At 45.9% G+C, this 20,482-nt stretch overlaps 1 protein-coding gene across 1 annotated transcript; it reads right to left on the bottom strand.

Moving 5' to 3' along the window:
• Window positions 1-3,661: 3,661 nt before the first annotated feature.
• Window positions 3,662-13,084, bottom strand: LOC133080750 (large ribosomal subunit protein uL15m-like). The gene is made up of 2 exons (XM_061176866.1): window positions 12,997-13,084; window positions 3,662-4,613 (listed from the first exon to the last, which is right to left on the bottom strand). The coding sequence occupies exons 1-2, from the start codon at window positions 13,082-13,084 to the stop codon at window positions 3,880-3,882; spliced, it is 822 nt and encodes a 273-aa protein (XP_061032849.1). The 3' UTR covers window positions 3,662-3,879.
• Between the last annotated feature and the right edge of the window lie 7,398 nt (window positions 13,085-20,482).

Below are 20,482 nucleotides of genomic sequence, written 5' to 3'. Positions count from 1 at the left end.
TGGGAAGCAAGGTCCCATGGGCCCCTTTCTCCTGTTTCGCTGCTCAGCTCGGCCTCATCATCTCACAGCTGGAAACTGCCGCAGCCCCCAGGCTCACTGCCTCTGGTGACATCTGTCCACAGTGGCCACCAGCAATGTCTTTGTAAAGCACAGAGCTGGCTGGGGCACTCCCCTGTTCCCAGTGTGCCAGCAGCCCCCCTTTTCCACAGCAAGAAGTCCGAGCTCCTCAGCCAGGATACCTGGTCCTCCCTCTTTCTTGCCCTTCGGCACTTTCTCCTACTTCCTGCTTCCTCTGTCTGCAAGGTGCTCCCCTCCCCCCTTTTTCAATTGGAGAACCTCTGTTCATCCCTTGAGGCTCACCCCAAATGTGCCTTCTTGAGGAAGTCCTCCCTATGGGTAGAAGGAATCAGTCTCCGAGATCTTGAAGGCCTCCATCCTTTCCAGCTGCCCCAGCACCTAGTCAGTTCTTCTGAGCTTGTTGTTTGTCTTCATCTCTCCCAGTCTTGGAGGAAGTGGAGTGAGACAGGAGTAGGTACGATTCACGTGCGTGGCAGCAGGACACAGGGGTGAAGTTAGACTGGGAGCTTCGGCCAGTCCTGCTGGCAGCATTTTATCCAACCACCCAACAAGTATTTAGAGTGTCCACTTGGTGTTAGACTCCAGGCTGGGTATTTAGGACACTGAGATGAGTGAGACGGATATGGGCCCTGCCTTCATGGAGCTGACAGTCCAGCAGAGGAACAAACCTTAAACAAATAATGGCTGCTTTGCTCAGGAAATTGAGCTGTGTCTGAGCTGAGCAGGAGAACCCAGGGTCTGTCTCTGCGCCCCCACGATGCCAGCGTGAGGTGAGCACCTGTAGGCGAGTGTCCAGGTGGAAAGGAGACACAGGCTCCTGTTACCTGGTTGAAGGTGGCCCTGGAAAGCTGCAGCTGGTCCCATCTTAGCCGGGGTCTGGAGATGCCATTCCTTGTTTTCCCTGTTTTAATTAAGGTGCATTATTTCTGGAGGAAGAGTCGTTCCTGCCTGAATCTGGTGTGCCCCTCACTTCTGCTGGTCTCAAAGGCTCCCCTGGTTGTGAGTCGCTCCAGAGACCCTTATACAAACCAAGGAGAAGAGGTCTGGGAGCCACTGCCTGCACATTGATACTCAGGGGCTTCTGCGTTGAGAGGCAGACACTGTTTATTATGGATAGATCTGCAGATTGCATGTTTTTATAATTTCCCAGAGAGTTCGTTTTATGCTCTGCTAAGATCTAAATGGACTGGTGCAAACGCTCAGACTTCCTGCTGCCTCTGGCGGGGTGAGGTCCAGCAGGTAAGGAAGGTGCCCATGTGCTCTGCTCAGGAGGGGATGATGCCCCGCGTGGGGGATGGACAATGGCTGTTCACTCCGGGCCCTTGACAAGACCTTTGCCTCTGGGATGGGGGCGTGTCGTTTCTCTGTGAGGATCACGTTTAGCAGCCTGTAAGCTGACAGAGGGTATAATAAGGAGACTTCCGTCTGGGCTTACGGGAAGGCTTCATCGGAGAGGAGGCATGACCTAGTTTGAAGATCAGAAACCATTTCCGCAGCTACGGGGAGATTCTATCTGGAGGCACCGGGATCAGCCAATGTGAAGTTTGGAAATGTCAAGGGCAGGATCGTTGGGTGTGGGGGGCAAAGGAGTAGTCGAGGTACGGGTAGGGGCCCCGTCATAGAAGCCTTGGATGTAATCTAAGGGATTTGTAACTTTCCCCCAGTTTTTTTAGCTTTAATTTTTTGAATTATGAAAATAATACATGTCTATCCTAGAAAATTTTGAAACTTCAGAAACAAAGTAGAAATTAGTAACCCATTATTTTGCCATCCAGAAGCCACTTTGTTAACCTTTTGTTTCCTTTGTCTTTTGTTCTGTAGATTTTTCACATTCTTGAATTCATATTACATATACAATTTTATATCCTTTTTTTTATTCTACCCAAATGTCCCATACCTTCTTCCATATTATTGATAATTTAAACTACTTTCTCTCCAATTATGTGCCCTCAGGAGATGCCCTCAATGCCTGGTATTCCTCTATTAATGATTCATTCCCTTAGACCAGGAAGTTTCATCCTAGGCTGCAGAGTACACTCCCCTGGGAGGCTTTAAAAAATCCAGGACCCACTCATACCGATTAAATCAGAAATTCTGGGTGGTACCCAGGCATCAGTGATGTTCCCCAGGTGAGTCTAATGTGCGGCCAAGGATGGGACTCCCTAAGTTAGACTGAAACACTCCTTGCCACGCTGACCCTCTTGGCCAGTGAAGTTCCTCACCAGTTGTGTTGTTCTCAGACTCATCGTACTGGATGGACTTAGCATGACCAGGCCCACCAGGTACCTGGGGGGGATCTAGTGGCAGCAAAAGAGGGAAGCAAATAAAATCATGATAAATATAGGACGCCACCACCACTACTACCACCATCCTTTACTGGAGTAGGTGTCTCTTGTTTTTAATCTGCCAAAGACTTTCATCTTCACTGGGGAACTGCTCTACTGCTTCCCATGCAGTTATGGTGGGACTGTCAATGCCAGTGCTTCCTGTACAACTCTGCCCACAGGGATTGGTCCAAAGGGAGGGCATGTGACTGAAGCAGGACCAATCAGATATCTCCTATATGGGATTACCAGATAAAATACAATATGCCCAATGAACTTTGTTTTTTTTTTTTTTTTTAATTTTTTTTTTTGTGTAAAATAAACAAGCAGGAATCATTTTATTTCTACTGTTGAAGAATTATCATGAATTATTCAAGATTTAATTGCATCAGGATAAATTAAGCTTTCACGTGGTTTAGATACAACAGATCTTTGCAAAGCTAAATGAGCTTACTGACTGAACCTTTTAAATTAACTGAGTTTAACTTTCACATCACCAATTGTTTTTATGGCTTATATAATCATTGACCATTTTTTCAAAAGCATTTAAAATGACTGAAAAACAAAGGTTTCCAAAGTCTATGAAATAAGTAAAATCATATCAATTAGAATTAGAACATTTACCTTCTTCAAGGAAAAAAATGTTACTGGCTTGATCATTTCTGTCTACTCTGAGTTGAGAAAATGAATTCCCTTGGAATTTTTGTCTCAATTTTGCTAGCAAATATTGAACTACTTAGAAGCTACTCACCAGTCTTAAACCTTCAACTCACATCCCACATCTTAATCATCCCAAGCTGAAGGCTTACTGTCTTGACACTGGGTAGCAGTGCTTCGTCGCGGCTACCGAGTAAGAGGCTCACCAGCTCATTAGCAGCCCTCTGACCTTGACCAAGCAGCCGACAAAGCAATCCCATCCCACTTGCGCGTTCACTCTGATTTGCAACAATAAGACAAGACCTGGATGGAAAGATGATGGAAAGCTCAACTGGAAATTGTCGAAGAGTTACACTCTTCCTTGGGCAGAGAACCAGGGCGCTCAGAACGGAGACAGAAGCACACAGATCCACCAGATCCTCTATGCAGTCCTTGCTTACTGTATTTTTATTTTAATTTAGATAACAAAGAGAGAGATGATTACACAGAAAACACCAACATCTGCAGAATTACAAATTAAGCAAATGCAACGGGAAACACTCGTGTTTCAGTCCCTTTCTGGTGCTCTTTTACCATCTGCTTTCTTGGAAGGAACTCCGGAGCTGTAGTACTTGAGGAGATTCTCATCCGTAGGTTTGAGGATTTTCTTATCTGCCATATTCACTACCCACCCGGGAGCAAGACCAAAGAAAATCTGGCTTGGATCTTTTCGAGCACTGAGCATTTTGAAGAGTTCGTCTTTAGTGATATCAGGTAAAATATAACCGTACTTCTTGGCGAGCGCCAGTCTCGCTTCAGGAAACTCAGCAGGATCCGCCAACTAACCGCGATTCCTTGCATCAGTATAATAGGTTACCAGTGCCTCAGGGGGGAGCATTCGCTTGGGAATGGGTTGTCCATGGAGAAAGAATGGAATAGGTTTGCACAGAATTTCCAGGCTTCGAGGGTCGTAGAAGGCCGTCGTGATGACACCCCTGTTCTTCTCGATTGCAGCGATGGCCAGCTCTGAAGCCAGCTGTACTTCAGTATTAACTTTTGCCTTAAAGGTGTCAGCACCCTCCTCTACCAGCTGGACACCATAATCCCTTTTAGATGGCTGGATGGTCACGCCTCTCCCATTGACAAGTTGGGTTAAATCAATAGGTTGTGTGGGATCAACTCGACCCAAATCAATAAGATACTGCAGCCTGTTGAGACTCAAAGGCTGATACTGGCGTCTGAAGCTATGTCCTTCATTAAACCCGTATTTTGGGATTCGAAGGTAAAATGGAGTCTGGCCTCCCTCAAAGCCCAGCCGGGGCCGGGTTCCTCTCTGTCGTTCTCCCTTGTGGCCTCTGCCACATTTCCTACCTCTTCTCTGACCTCTTGGTCGTCTTTCCGGTTTCCTGGAGCCCGGGTTCGGCCTCAGGTTAGCCAGGCTCACACGGGGCAGGGCCCGCAGCAGGTCCAGGGCCTGGGGCCCCCCACCCCGCACCGGGCCGGCTATGACCCGCGCGCCCGCCAAGCGGCAAGGGCCCCAATGAACTTTGAATTTCACACGAGAAACAAATAATTCTTTTAAAATAAGTATGTCACAAGTAGTGCGTGGGGCATATTTATACTAGAAAACAGCTAATTGTTTATCTGAAATTCAGTTCATTGGGCATTCTGTAATTAAAAAAAAAGTCTGGCAAGCTTACTCCCATGAATTTGCTCTATGGGTGCTGGTGGCAGTGGGGTCTCTCTCTTAGAGTTTGAGTTTATATGTGACTTTCCAGACCACCTTCTCTAATTGGATCTCCACATTTTTCTCTCTGATATTTAGTTCCTTCTTGGCACTTACTACACCCTGCAGTTCTTTTTACGTAGCTTTTTGTATGTAGCTTTAATAGCTATATCAGGGGTCCCTGATACAACATGAGCTCCACCAGGCAAGGGACCTCCACTGTCCATCAACATTTATTTGTGAGGATTCTTGAGTCGTCGTTTGAGGTTAAGTTTCTCTGGAGAGGATTTCTGTTTGCTTTTACAGTACCTGGGAGCACTTCTTGAGGTTTCTGGGACCTCACAGGTAGTGTAATTTTGGATCTCCAAGTTGTGGAAGAGGTAGCTTGTGTTAATAAGAAGTTTTCCCCCTTCAACCAGTGCCAGGGTCAAGATAGATGAGTTTCCTTGCTGTCTCTTTGTGGAGATCCTGCTGTATTTCTTACTCACTTTCTGAGTGTGTAGCCCTTTGGGATCTCAGCTTTAAGTAGGGGTTTCAAATCAGAACTCCTGCCTTGGGCCTGTGGTTGGGTTTTATCTCCTCTCCCCACCAACCTCCTGTGGTCTTCAGTGAAAAACTTCAAAGTCTCCGGGGTTTAGCAGAAACCCTCAGGGAGAAAGCTGATTTTAACACTCATTTTCTTTCCGGACTTCTTATTTCCCTTTGTTTTAGGGCTTTGCAGATTTCTTACTTTTGTGCCAGCTCAGTAATGCATTTAAATAGATTAAAAATTTTTTTCCACCCATTTAGTAGTTTCACTTGGGAGGGTACTTAAGGGGAATCAGATCTGTACTGCTGTTGGAAACAAGCCACCAGGTTATTCGTTATCAACTCAAGTTAATTTCTGATTAAAACCACCATCGACTTTGTCACTTCAGGTTTCCCTTTTTCTTTTCCCCCTTGGGTGGGAGGGAGGGGCTCTGTGGCACCAGCGTGTGGGTGTGGGGCAGGGTGTACCTGATCCCAATCTCCTTTCCCCAGATAGACACAGGGGAACACGGTCCGCCTGAATGACCACTGAGCGATCCCTCAGGCCACAGGGCAATTTCAGGTCTGGTGACTCTTGCCAGTAGTTTTGTGTCTCTCTAGGGGTCTGTACCAGCACCCCGCCGGGGCCTGGAGTCACAGAAAAGCACTCATTCCGGTGCGGCAGGGTGGGCAGCAGGAGTGCAGTTTGGGGTTGCTTGTCTAGTGACTGACACAGGGCCCGGCCCTGATCACCTGGGTTCTAGGGGATGACGTGGACGGGGACAGTCTTGGCTGTGGGCCTGCAGCTGAGCTGAGACAGGCTTTGAAGGGTTTAGGGCTTGACGTGAAGGTCCAGGCTGGATTCTAGGGGATGACGTGGACGGGGACAGTCTTGGCTGTGGGCCTGCAGCTGAGCTGAGACAGGCTTTGAAGGGTTTAGGGCTTGACGTGAAGGTCCAGGAACCTGGTGAGAGGGCAAGTCTGGGGATCAGAGAGTCCAGCCTGTGGCCTGGGGCGACGGAGGGGGGCTGTTCCGAAGAATCAGGTGTTGCTGGCTCAGGAAAGTGAGCACGGAGCCTGCAGTAACTGGGGATGTTTGTAGGCTTGGGGAGGAGGCTCCTTCTATCATTCTCTGGGTCTCTTCAAAGATGGACCCAGGATTCAAATTTTGGGTGGCCTCCTTCTCCTCACCCTCGTTCCGCTTTCCCCTTCTCTCCCCTTCTCTCTGTCCTTTCCTTGCTACCTTCCTTTATCTTAAAACATCCATTGAATTTTTATTTACTTAAAAATCATGTTCATTTTTTTTTTTTTAATAAAAGTAATATATGGGGAATTCCCTGGTGGTCCAGTGGTTGGTACTCCATGCTTCCACTGGTTCGATCCCTGGTCGGTGAACTATGGTCCTGCATGCCGCACGGCATAGACAAAAAAAAAAAAAAAAGTAATATATGTTCATTATAGAAAACTTAGAAAATGTAGAAAAGTACAAGGAGGTAATTAATGTTTACCCACAACGGTTATTTATACTTTGCTGTATATATTTACCACATATAAATAATAAATACATAATTTAAAAATTTATATTATAAAATTTAAATTTATGTTATAAAATTAGATGATACTCTGCAGCATTATTTTATAGACTGCTTTTTTCCCCACGTGCTCTATTATGAAAAATTGTATCACTCCAAGCATTCTTCGAAAAGATTATTTTGAATGACCCATTAATCAAGTATTCTGCATTTGAATGTTTTCTAATTTTTCAGTTTTGTAAATAATTCCTTGAGGGACCCCCTTGTGCATAAATTTTTATGTGTATCTCTGATTTTTTTCCTATGCATATATTGCTGTAAGTGGAGTTGCCAGTTAATTTTTTTGAGGCTTTTGATAATCATGCAGGCTGTTGTACAATAACGTGATATTTATTTGTACATATGTGACATCAAATGCCAGAAAATACTGTGTTCTGCAAAATCGTGCCCTAAAAATGACATGACTTCTGGGAAAACCATGGCTAAGGCAGATCACTCATAATTTATGTTACATTGTAACTGCAACACTAACAAAAAATAACAATCTTAATAAAAATGTTCTTTAAAAATTAAGTTTCCAATAAATAGAGCAACAATGGTGTTACCTTGAAAAGTTGCTGGCTGGAAAGGGGTGTAAGGATGGATGGGAGATGAGATGATAAATTAAGGGGACAAGGACAAAGTGCATAAAGACGCAGCATCACCACGTAATAAGCACTTTCAAGGCAGAACAAGAAGCCAGACCCAGCTACGAGGAAGAGCACGGGTGAGAGGGCATCAACTACACCCCACTAAGGCTTCCTGAGCTCAGCTGTGATAGCGTCCTTTGGTTCAGCTGCTGGTTCTTCGTGGCTTAAAACATAACCTTCTGGGAAGAATTGCATATGAACCAATGCAACCTCTGGCTTCTATTCACACGCTTACTTTTTCTGCCAATTGCATCTGACCTTATTCTCATTACAGAAGCATATGCTGCAGCAAACAGGCTGGATTGCAAAATTGCAGCCCAGAAAGGTGGTACAACATACATCCACTGTTAGTGTGTAAAAGTCCTTAATTGGAGTCTACCCAACACTGAGTATTTGGGCCCTTTTAAATTTTGCCAATTTGATAGATTAAACGTGGGATCTCATTTTTAAATGTGCATTTTTTAATTACCAGAAAAATGGACTATTTTCATATGTTCCTCAGCCAGTTGTATGTCCTCTGTGAATTGTGAGGGCCTGATTCCCGTTTTTCTATCAGGGTGTTCGTATTTTTCGTATTGATCTTTCTTCATATATGAAGATTTTTAATCCTTTTTCTGTCATAATTATGTCAAATATTTTTCTCAGCTTATCATTTGCTTTTCAGTTTTGTTTATGATTCTTTCGAGGTACAAAAGTTTGAAAATGTTGTCGTGAAATCTGTAGCTCTCTTCTTTTACTATTTCTTCCATTGCTTTACGCTTGGGAAATTCTTCCCTGTTCCACAATCATTTAAATATTTATGAATATTACCTTCCAGATTTTTATTCTCTTCTAGTTTCCTTTTTTATATTTAATTTAAAAATTAGTCTTGAATGTATTTTGATGAATAGTGTGATGTGATGATCTAATAATTAATTTCCCCCATGTCTCAGTTATCCCCAATATTTAAAAATTATATGTATGCCTATAAATAAGCTTCTGATATTTCCCATAGCATGTATTAATCTCTTCTTATTATCAACTAGGCCCATTTAAGGTTGACATATCCTATTTCATTGATCTCTATGCCAGTATTTTCCCTATTTCAGTTATTGTAGATTTATATACTTTAGATACTTAAATATCTCAGAGTGCAATCTCTCCGTACTCTTTCTCAACCAAAGTTTTCTTAGCTAAAAATTTCACTGGTTTCTTCTTTCAGAGAAGCTTGTTTATCCACTGGGCATTTTTTTAATTAGGGTTGCATTAAACCAGGAGTTAGCACACTTTTTTTTTGTTTGTTTGTAATGGACCAAATACTAAATATTTTAGGCTTTGTGGGCCACATATAATCTATAGTTCCTCTTCTTCCTCTTTATTTTTTTAAATTAATTTTTTTTTACAAATGTGAAATACAAAAACCACAATTCAAGGGCTGTAGAAAAAGAGGCTGTGGGCTGGATTTGGCCTGCACGCTATAGTTTGCTGACTCCTGATTTAAACCAATTGGATGAATTTGCTACGGCTGCTGTAACAAAGTACCATGAATTGGGTGGCTTACAACAACAGAAATTTATTGTCCTATAGTTCTAGATGATAGAAGTCTGAAATTAGTGTGTCGGCAGGCCTGTGCTCCCTCCAAAACTTGTAAGTCAGTCCTTCTTGCCTCTTCCTGGCTTCTGGTGTTTTGCTGGCAATCTTTGGTGTTCCTTAGCTTGTAGCTGCATGACTCCCATCTCTGCTTCTGTTGTCACATGGCATCTTTCCTGTGTGTCTCTGTCTTCACACGGCTGTCTTCTTATAAGGACACTAGTCTGATTGGATTAGTGACCAATATGACCTCATCTTAACTAATTATATCTTCAACATCCCTTTTTCCGAATAAGGTCACATTCTGAGGTTCTGAGGTTAGGACTTCATCATGTCTTTTCAGGCAGGACACAATTCAACCCATAACACAAATAAATAAATTTGAGACGAGTACAAATTAAATAGACTAGAAATAGAGAGCACCAAATCCTAACTGCTAGACCACCTGGGAGCACTGAATAGACTAGAAATAGAAATCTTTTAAATATTGTATATTTCCATCCAACAATATTATATATGTGTTCTATATTAATTAATTTTGTAACATCAAATTGTCCTTGTAAACCTGGTTAATCCCTCTATATCCATCAATATAATTTTTTATACTTAATTTTTATTGGAATATAGTTGCTTTACAATGTTGTATTAGTTTCTACTGTACAGCAAAGTGAATCAGCTATACGTATACATATATCCCCTCTTTTTTGGATTTCCTTCCCATTTAGGTCACCCCAGAGCACCGAGTAGAGTTCCCTGAGCTATACAGTGGGTTCTCATTAGTTATCTATTTTATACACAGTGTCAGTAGTGTATATATATCAATCCCAATCTCCCAATTCATCCCAACCCCCCTTCCCCCTTTGGTGTCCATACATTTGTTCTCTATGTCTGTGTCTCTATTTCTGTTTTGCAAATAAGATCATCTATACCATTTTTCTAGAGTCCACATATATGTGTTAATATACAATATTTGTTTTTCCCTTTCTGACTTAACTTCACTCTGTATGACAGTCTCTAGGTCCATCCATGTCTCTACAAATGACCCAATTTCGTTCCTTTTAATGGCGCAGTAATATTCCATTGTATATATATACCACATCTTCTTTATCCATTCCTCTGTTGATGGACATTTAGGTTGCTTCCATGTTCTGCCTATTGTAAATAGTGCTGCAGTGAACATTGGGGTGCATGTGTCTTTTTGAATTATGGTTTTCTCTGGGTATATGCCCAGTAGTGGGATTGCTGGGTCATATGATAGCTCTATTTTTGGTTTTTTAAGGAACCTCCATACTGTTCTCCATAGTGGCTATATCAATTTACATTCCCACCAACAGTGCAAGAGGGTTCCCTTTTCTCTACACCCTCTCCAGCATTTATTGTTTGTAGAATTTTTAATGATGGCCATTCTGACGGGTGTGAGTTGATATCTTATTGTAGTTATTTTTTAAAAATAAATTTATTTATTTATTTTTATTTATTTATTTTTGGCTACATTGGGTCTTCGTTGCTGCATGTGGGCTTTCTCTAGTTGTGGCGAGCGGGGGCTACTCTTCGTTGTGGTGCGCGGGCTTCTCATTGCGATACCTTCTCTTGTGGCAGAGCATGGGCTCTAGGTGCGTCGGCTTCAGTAGTTGTAGCACGCAGGCTCTAGAGCGCAGGCTCAGTAGTTGTGGCACACGGGCTTAGTTGCAACGCGGCATGTGGGATCTTCCCGGACCAGGGCTCGAACCCGTGTCCCCTGCATTGGCAGGTGGATTCTTAACCACTGTGCCACCAGGGAAGCCCTCATTGTAGTTTTGATTTGCATTTCTCTAATAATTAGTGAAGTTGAGCATCTTTTCATGTGTTTGTTGGCCATCTGTATGTCTTTGGAGAAATGTCTATTCAGGTCTTCCGCCCATTTTTTGATTGGGTTGTTTGTTTTTTTGATATTGAGCTGCATGAGCTGTTGGTATATTTTGGAGATTAATCCTTTGTCAGTTGCTTCATTTGCAAATATTTTCTCCCATTCTGAAGGTTGTCTTTTCGTCTTGTTTATGGTTTCCTTTGCTGTGCCCACCAATATAATTTTAAATTTGTCTTGCTGCTATTTCCATAGGAATTTATATCTACCTTCCTAAGCAAGCTCAGTCTTTAGTTTTCTTTCTTTTTATGCTATGTTAAGTGTTATCAAGACTGTGCTTCCTCCATAGAATGAATAACTTTTTTTCCCATATTTGTCTACATGGTGAAAACAGTTTATATAGCATGGGAATTAATGCTTCCTGGAAAGTCTGAAAGAATTCACCAATAAAACCACCAGGCCCTGTGGCCTTTTTTTTGGTAGATAATTTTTTGGCAACTCTACAATTCCTACATGGCTACTTCTCCTTCTCTCAAAGTAGACAGATTCAGATCTGAGTCATTAGAACACCAGACTCAGAACTCTTAAAATGCCCTCCTGCACCTGGATACACAAAAGGTGCACAGGTACCTCTGACCCTGAACTCAGAGAACGGACTTGAGATCAAGCTGATGGGCCCTGATGTGGGCAGTTCCCTCAGCAGAATAAGTTTGTTGATGCCAGGTATCAGGAGTTCACCTGCAAAGGCATTGGCCTGGCTGTTGCTGACCCAGATACATCTATGTATGTTGGAGTAAGTGTGCAGTGATCAGAGGGAGCATGCATGGGAAACTGAGTGTGTCATACTCTACGAATGGATGGTACTTCCAGCAATCACTGAGGCAGCAAAGTGGGGATGAGGGCCGCTGACACTAGCTACCCTCTCAGCCTTCACAAGAACCTGCCAACTCAGGCAGCCATCTTTCCAGTCCAGCCTAGCACCCCAAGGGCTTGCCTGTTTCAACACCACTCCTCACCATGTTTCCATGCCCCCCACAAGGCATGGAGCACACCTGCTCCCAATGGGTACCTGCAGGCAATAGCGTGCGGAACAGTCCATCAGAGTATCGGATTTCTGGCCGCTCTGTGGAGCTCCTGCAATCCAATATGTTTTCCCATATGTTTGAACCTTTCTGCAATTCTTCCATCTGTTTCTGGGAAATGTGAAGGAATTTAATGATCTTTTCTGGGGTTATTAAACCGACAGCTGTTGTCATTAATAGAAGACATTCTTTACTGCAGTGAATTTGCAAATGCTGGTCATAACTCTAGCCTCTCGTATACACTCTTGTTAATGACTAGAGCCTTTGTCTCAAGACTGGGGTTATGAACATGGGGGGTTCTGATGCCAGTTTTGAAGATGATTCATCTTCAGAGTGTGAACGCCCTCACTTCTTTTTTGTACTTTAGGCAGCTTTTGGGGCAAAATGTATAATTGGCAAAAAACAAAATCCAATCCACCGCCAGCCGTTGGCTTTCTTTGAAAATGAAGGAGCTTGAGTGCTAAAAAGGAAAGATTACATTTTACTGTGTGTTTCAAATTATGGTTCATTTTCTAGCAGAATGTTAGAGGCAGAGAAAAACCAACTTTTATAGTTTGAATTGAAGGTTATCTACACTATCATAGATTGGGACCTGGGAGGCAGGGCTAGGCATACACGGAAAAACAATGGGGAGGAAAAGGCTAGCCAGTGAGGCCCTGACCTGGCCTCCACCTGCCCCTTGGGCAGTGTGGGTTTTGCTGACTGATAGCCTTAAGGATTTATCTTTGGGGTTCAGCTAGCCTCAGAGGGCCTGGTAGTGGAAGGATGGGAGAATTTCTTATTTCACCAGATAAGATTCCAAGATGTAGGAGGTGGCAGCTGGAGTGGGGAGGGTGGTATGGAATCTGGGGACAGCAAGGCCCGGCCTTCCTGGTAGCTGTCTACGAGTCTGCCAGGTTCTCCAGGTGGGTCTTGGCAGAGCTGGGGCAGACAAAACCATGTTTAGGCCCCATTCCTGAGACACTGGGGTGTAAATGGGTAGTGATCAGAGAAGGAACCAAGAAGGCCACCTCTGCAGACTTGGTGGCACTTGGCAGTGGACCTGGGCCCCAGGTCCTCCTCCCGAGCACCCCACAACCCCCCACCATCCAGATCCATCGAGAGCCCATGGGTAGAGGTAGAGGCACAGCGGTTTGCTCTGGATCTTGCGTTAGGTCAATGGGGAGGGTCTGGGGTCTGTGATAGGGGGTCTGACAGGTCGGGAGAGGGAACCTGCTTTAGTGCCTGTTGCCTGAAGGTCCCACTTGCTCAGGGAATGAGGAGCCAAAACCCACAGCAGGAAGCTGAGAGTACCCAGCAGTTGGGAATCGGGGAGAAGAGGTGGGGAAGGAAGGGGGCAGCTGCCACCACAGGGTCACTGTTGTTTTCTTTCTCTAGTGATAGTGGGTTTCCTCTGAAACCTCATCCATCCACCCATTCAAAACCCCAAATGGAGTACCTCCATGTACTGACATTTTGCCAGGCCCTGGGGATGTGAAGGGCCTGAGGCCCTGCCCCCAGGAGCCCACAGTCTAGTGGGGAGACAGACATTCAGGCCACAGGGCACTGTCGTGTGGTGACTGCTGAGTAGGGGCACATGCAGGGTGCAGTGGGGCATGGAGGAGGGGTGTTAATTAACTCCTGTCTTGGCGTGGGTCAGGGAAGTCTTCCTGGAGGAAGCAACTTCTCAGCTGGGCATGAGAGGACAAGCTTAATCCACCCAGTCCACAGCAGGTGGCTACAGTTTTGAGCAGAAAGGGCAGCAGCACAGAAGCCTTGCAGCGAGCTCGAGATTGGAGCTGGGATGTAGGATGTGAGCTGGGAGAAGCCAGAGATGAGGCTGCAGAGGGAGGTGTGGGAAACAGATTCTCGGGTGTGCATTGTGGCTCAAGGTTACCTGACTTTCTAGGCTCGCAGCTTACAGTAGTGTATATAATTTGCTGTGATTTTCCTGTCGGCTTTACACTCCGCCCTGTATGCCAATTAGAATATGAAAAATCTAGCAAAGTGCAAAATAAATGCGATGTGGAGTATTTGCTTATGAACTGGCTGCTTTGCTTAGAGATTTAATAAATTCAGTGTCTCAATATCTTATGGGGGGGAAAAGAAAGAAAAAACCATCTCTTGGCATGGTTGCATTTGTTACCATCAGGTACCCTCCAGGATCAATCATTTAGGGGCGGCTTTTCTGCATGAAGGGGTCTGTCCTGTGATATTTCACATCTCATCTTTTCCCAGAGTGATGAACATAAAGATGGCCTCAAAGTGTGTCTCTCTCTCAGATTTGTAACTGGGGCCCAGATATTTCTGGTTGGACAATTCAGAGAGCAACATTCTCTGCCCCCTGAAACCCACTACGTGCTCCTTTGTAATCTCTGAATTGTACATGGGGCCAGAGATGCCTCCTGAGAAAATCCGCCCCCGCCCCAGATTTCACACGAAGAAATCACCTGGGCTTGGGAGGGATTTAGAGACGTCAGATAAAATACTTGTCACACCCAAGCAATGCTTGGATCCCACTATTTTTTTAAAATAAATTTATTTATTTATTTATTTATTTTCGGCTGCGTTGGGTCTTCGTTGCTGCCCGCGGGCTCTCTCTAGTTGCGGAGAATAGGAGCCACTCCTCGTTGTGGCGTGCGGGCTTCCCATTGCGGTGACTTGCTTGTCTTTGCTGCGGAGCACTGGCTGTAGGCCCGCGGGCTCTAGTAGTTGCGGCTCGAGGGGTTAGTTGCTCTGTGGCATGTGGGATCCTCCCGGGCCAGGGCTCAAACCCGTGTCCCCTGCACTGGCAGGCGGATTCTTAACCACTGTGCCACCAGGGAAGTCCCCTGGATCCCCCTTTAAAATAAAAGTATTTTCAAAGAACTCTCCCCCACTTTTGTTGACTCAAGCAATTTCTATCATAATGTTACTTAAATATGTATCAACCTGAAGGCAGGAGTAAAAGCCTTCTGCTTATGGCTCTCATATGACTATAAAAACAAAACAAATGGGCAAATTATAGAACAGCAAACTACGAAATCAATAAAATTCAAATTAACAACGTTAATTTAATGGGATGTAGTTTCATCAAACCTAAATCACCGCGCTCCCTGTGAGCAGGGGGCTGAGTGGGTGGTGCAGCTCTTGGGAGCCTGACAGGCTTGCGGGAGATGTTTTCCACTCTCCTCTGTTACAGCTCCATGGAAAGGGCATCTTTGGCCTTGTCCCAAATGCATCATCTAAAGAGCACGCACACTTCTGTCATTTTGTTCTTAGCCGGTCATAATTAACAAAAATAAAATGTAATGTGGTCCCTGAAAGCTGGAAAGCTATTTTTAAGCCACACCCCCCCAACCCCAAGTACTCAGGAGGAAGTAACGAACACCAGAAACAGGCCGATCCTGGCCTTACGGAGCTAATGGAGAAAACCAGACTCACTCATGGAACCATCTGCCAACAGAACGGCAAATCACGTGATGTGATCTGGGCTGCAGCACAGGAGTGATGACCCCTGGCCTGAGAAGGAGAGGTCAGAGAGACACGGACGATCAAGGAGCCAACAGGAGGTCTTTGAGGACAGAGCTGGCCATGGAGGACTTGTTGGGTGTAGACTGTGTGTCACTGGGGTTGGGAACTCTGGCTGCATCCAAGACGATGCACCTCCCTCCGGGACTCTGGCCCTGGAGGAGAGACGGGAAGAGGATGCTGCCCGGAGCGGGAGGGGCGGCCTGCTCTGCGGGACTCCGGCCTGCTGCTCTCACTTACTCCTGGGTCCTTTCCCCATAATGCAATGGGGTGGCTTTCAGACCAGGTCGCTTCTCAGGGAAGGTGAAGCCCAGAGAGTTCAGCCCGCACCAGTAGCATCACAGCCAAAGCAACAACTACAAAAAAAGGTTTATTTAATTAACAAGAATTTATATACCTTGTCCCTGTATGAGATGTGGAGTGTAAACAATATCAGGGAATCCAAGGAGAAAGAGAAATCCTGTGTACAGATCACTGCAGTACAAGAGGGAAATGTGACAGGTCCTCTACAAGACGGAGGAGGTTACTCCAGCTCAACTAGGGACAGAATCTAGGCATGCTTCTAAGAGGAGGTGGCCTCTGAGGGGTGGGTAGGATCTGGGGGGTGGGGTGGAGATGGGAGAGGAGAGCCTAGATGAGGTGGCCGCAAGAAATCCTGAGAAGGTAGGGGCTGGAGTCTGGCTTAGGAGGGAGAGGTCAGGCGTGGAAGGGCACAGGGGCAATAGAACTGGTAACAAGAGTTGAGCCATGGCGGACGGCGACGGCCAGGCCGAGGGACTAGGGTTGTCTCTGACAGTCAAGGCAGAGCCCTTCAGTTTTCTAAGCCAGGACTGACCCCATCTGATCAGTGGGCCAGTTCCATCTCTCTGGGAGTATGGGGAGAGGACTGCAGGAGAAGAGGCAGGAGGCAAAGGCAGCTGTCTAATAGAGGGGTCAAGGCCGTGGACCAAGGGGGCGGCAGTGGGGATGGATGGAAGGGGCACAAGGGACAGGCTTCCCCATCCCCTCTAGTTCCTGGTCCACCGAGGAACACACTCAGAAGAACTTCCTCCGCTGGCCTTGGGTGCTGGAGGTGTGACCTCCCTGCCCCTGGGCAGGGGTTTCAAAGAGAGGGGTCTTGGAGGACGCTCATTATCATCACCACTTGCCACCTCTAACCCCATCTCCTCCCTCCTAGAAACTCTGATACATTCTGCCAGCTCCCAGTCCCAGCCTGGATGGCTGCTGTCTGATGGGCCTACCCTGCCCGACGCTGACCTGGTGGACAAAAGGATTACCAGAGATTGACTGAAGCCCCGAATCCATGCCAGGAAACAGTTTACTAGACAGCTAGCGTACTCGTCCACAGATTCAGCTACAAGTCGTAGACCCCGAGGTCTGCCATTGTCGATAAGAAGTTAGAAGAACCCCTTCCTGAGAAAGGGGGCTCCTCGGGGCCATCTCAGGCACCCAGCTGCCACTGTGTTTGCTAATCCTCTTCCCCTGCCCTACTCCAGACTGTCCTGGAGAGGCAGTAAGCACCCCTGTGTACCGGGTGCATCAGAGCCCAGCCCCACTGCACTGTTGCCTTGTGTTCTCCACCAGGAGCTGTTGGAGGCTGGAGACATTCACAGGTATCTTGGTGGGCTGCCCCTAGCGCCTGGCACGGAGTAGATGCCCAATAAATATTCGTTGAACTGAACTGAACTGAAATTCTTAGTGTGTCAGCGATGGTTTCAAGTTCGGGCTCCAGGCACAGCTTGCATCGGTTGTGTTTCCATGGTTCAGCATCTCTGCTCTCATCAGGGCAGCCCCCAGGCGCATCCCTCTGCCTCTCAAACCCTCCCCTCTGCAAAGCCCCTGCCACCCATTTTACCCCTGGACGAGCTCTCTTCACTTTCCTGGACCTTAGTGGTCTGCGCTGCTTTGGCCACACATTCCTCTGTTCTGTTCTGGGTCTGCATTTCCCTGACCTGGATTTTAGCTGTGATTGAAGGGACTGTGTCCTGCTCCAGTTTCTCATTGAATCCACAGCAGTCCCCTCCTGTTTATCACAGTGAACGTGCTCTCCTAGGGCAGCAGCACGCGTGTGCGCATGTAGGGGAATGTTTGCTGTTTAACCGTGTCCTGTCCACTGCTGTGTGGGGTGCCTCCCGCCCTTCTGGTGGGAAGGTAGTGCTGGGACTCATCGTATGGCTTTCTTTGCAAAACAGACACACTTAAAAAAAGATAGCCTATAATTGAGATAAATAAGAATAATTTTCCAAATTTTTTTATTCATGCTTCACATAAGATTGAGAAAATATCAGTCGTCTATCTCAAAAAAAAGGCAAAAATGATTATGGTTTATATTTGGGGAGGGTGGGAGGGCTGATGGTCATTCGAGGCGGTGGTAAACCCCCTTCCAAGATGCCTTCTTGGCTTTGCCACTGTGTTGGGTGGGTCGCATGCACCCCAACACTTGTGGGTTCCCCGAAATGGGCTGGTTAGGAAGCTGAAATGCTGCCCGGGCACACAGGGGCGTTGGGGCAGCAGTGCCATCCGGAGATGCAGTCTCATTTGGTTTCTGTACTCAGAGCTGGGTAGTCTCTCAGGAAGGTGTTTAGATGTGGTTGGATTCTTGGTACATTACGAAGATAGGACCAACAGGATTTGCTTGTAGCATGGACGTGAGGTGGGAGAGAAGGAGAAGAGTCAAGGTGACTCCGAGGTTTTGGGTTGAGTAGCTGGTAGCGTTGCTGTTTCTTGGGATGGGGAGATGGAGGAGGAAGAGTGAAGGAGATGGGGAGGGGGGAGGAGCATTGCTGTAGTTCATTGGTAATGGGGGGCGGGGTGGGGCCAGGGGAGACAGAGAGTGGGGGGGATCCAGAGCTACACAGAGTTGGGGGGGGATGAAAGTGGCCTCCAGTTACAGCCTGGGCCACAAGTTGGGGCCAAGCCCCAGAAGAGACACAAGGTCTTCCAAATCCTTGTTTTGCTGGTCTCTGAGACTGACCCTGGTTTGGCTCCCGAGCTGAGTTTTGGAGCGGGCTATGGTGAAACCTCTACTGGCATAGTGTGTCTAGTGATTCCACCCTGTACCCGCTCTTGGGGCAGTGTGGGTGTCCCACCAAAGCTTATCTTCCCAGGGGTGTTGCTGGTGTTCCATCGATAGGCCCTGGGCATTCTCCTGGCCCCCCACTCAAAGGCTTGGCCTGGTTCTAACATCTGGGCGAGTGGGACTAGGGAGGGGCACGTAAGAAAGACTTTACCATCTTCTGGAGTGACCAACCACCCTGGTTCACCTGGATTGTCCTGGTTTTAAACCTGAGAGCCTCACGTCCTGAGAAATTCCTCCTTCTTAGGTAAAGCGGGACAGTTGGGTCACCCTGCCTTCTGCCCACCTCTGTGGTTCACGGTCTTGTTTCCTATAAAGTTTTTTCATTGCACCCTGGGCAATTGCTACATCAACATATTACTTTTGAAATGTTGGTTTAGGATCAGTGACTGCTTCACCTAAAAACCATCCTCCTATCCAGCTACACTTGTGCCCCACTTTCTAGGGTGGAGGTGGAGAATCAGAGACACTGGGATCCCAAGGAGGGGACAAGTTCTGCCACGTGTCCACGTGTAATGGGCCAGTGTATAGGCCAGCCACCAGCTGGTGAGGCTCAGGGGTCAGCAGCCCTCGGCTGTGACCACCCTGTCGACCACAAGGTTCTGGCGCCACTGAACCTGGAAGCAGACGGGATGTCTGCAGAGAACAGACACAGTGAAGCAAAGCTCCCTGGCAAAGCGCACCGAATTCATAACTCTCCTCTTTGTGATGGGGCCAGACTTCCCAGCTCAAATCAGACCCAGGATGTTCTGTGAAAAAGAGAGAGAATGATATCGATTGCCCATGTTTTATAATAACTAAAATCCAATAATATACCTTGTTAATTTAGTGAAGAAGGAAAAAAATCCCCACTGTAAATATGGTTACAGGAGACAGAGGAAGAGATTATATTGTAACATGTAAAGATACTAATTCAACATGTTTGTACTATAAATACCATAGCATTCCATCAGCCTAGAATGTGGAATAGCTTTTCTCTACTTATTGGACGCAACCCTTTCTGTCTTCTTATTGAATGGAGACTTTGAATGAAGAATAGATATATGACCACAAGGAAAGTTTTTTTTTTTTTCAATTTCTCATTTAAAGCTGCAGAATAAAAACATGATTTAGTAAAAGGAAAATCAAACTACAATTACCTGTATTTAGGAGATAGGCAATGGAAGCATCTTTGTACTATGGTGCTTCTGGAAATAGCAATTGAAGAAAAATTAAATCTTTAGTTTGTTGGAACAGGAGGAGATCAGATGTGTAGTTCTGATCAACCCCCAAATCATCTTTTAAGTTGCTGACTTTCTGGGTCACTACACATGGCGCAGAAACCACAGTGAGGGCTACACCAGCTTTTCAGAACCCAGCACTCCTCTCTCAAGGAGACAAGAGTGTTTGAAATATATCTGTGATTGAAAATACTTAAGTGTGAGGCCTCCAGCATTCTTCCCTTTCAAGGTGACAGTAATTGAAGGATGACGCCATGCAATTCTGACATTTATAATTTGGCCGTGGAAAAGGTCAACTTCCTTTTGGATGTGCATTGGAGCCAGCGGGGGAGGAACTCTAAGATGTCACATTAAGTTTTTGGATATTTTCAGGGATGCTTTGATTAATAACAGCTTCAATTTGCAATATATAATTATAACCCCCCCCCCGACTCTCCACTGTATGAAATGACAATCTCTAAAGAAATAAAGCCATCGTTTCCCCCACAGAAGGGTTTGAATGGAGGCCCATGAGAATTTGGGGGAAATCGTCTACATGAGAAATAAATTCTCTTCCTCCATCGGTGAAGCCTGGTGAGGCCAGATCACGTAGGGCCTGGAATGCCATGTCAGGAGGTTGGGCTTTATCTGGGGGGCTATGGGAAGCCATGGCTGAGTTGTAAGCAGGAAGGGATGTGGTCGTATTTGATCTTTTGAAAGTTCGCTCTGGTT

The sequence above is a fragment of the Eubalaena glacialis genome, chromosome 19 (genome assembly GCF_028564815.1).
Source record: "Eubalaena glacialis isolate mEubGla1 chromosome 19, mEubGla1.1.hap2.+ XY, whole genome shotgun sequence".
NCBI classification, from domain to species: domain Eukaryota; kingdom Metazoa; phylum Chordata; class Mammalia; order Artiodactyla; family Balaenidae; genus Eubalaena; species Eubalaena glacialis.
Note: the sequence above shows the minus strand (reverse complement) of the source record. Positions and strands in the feature narration are given on the sequence as shown.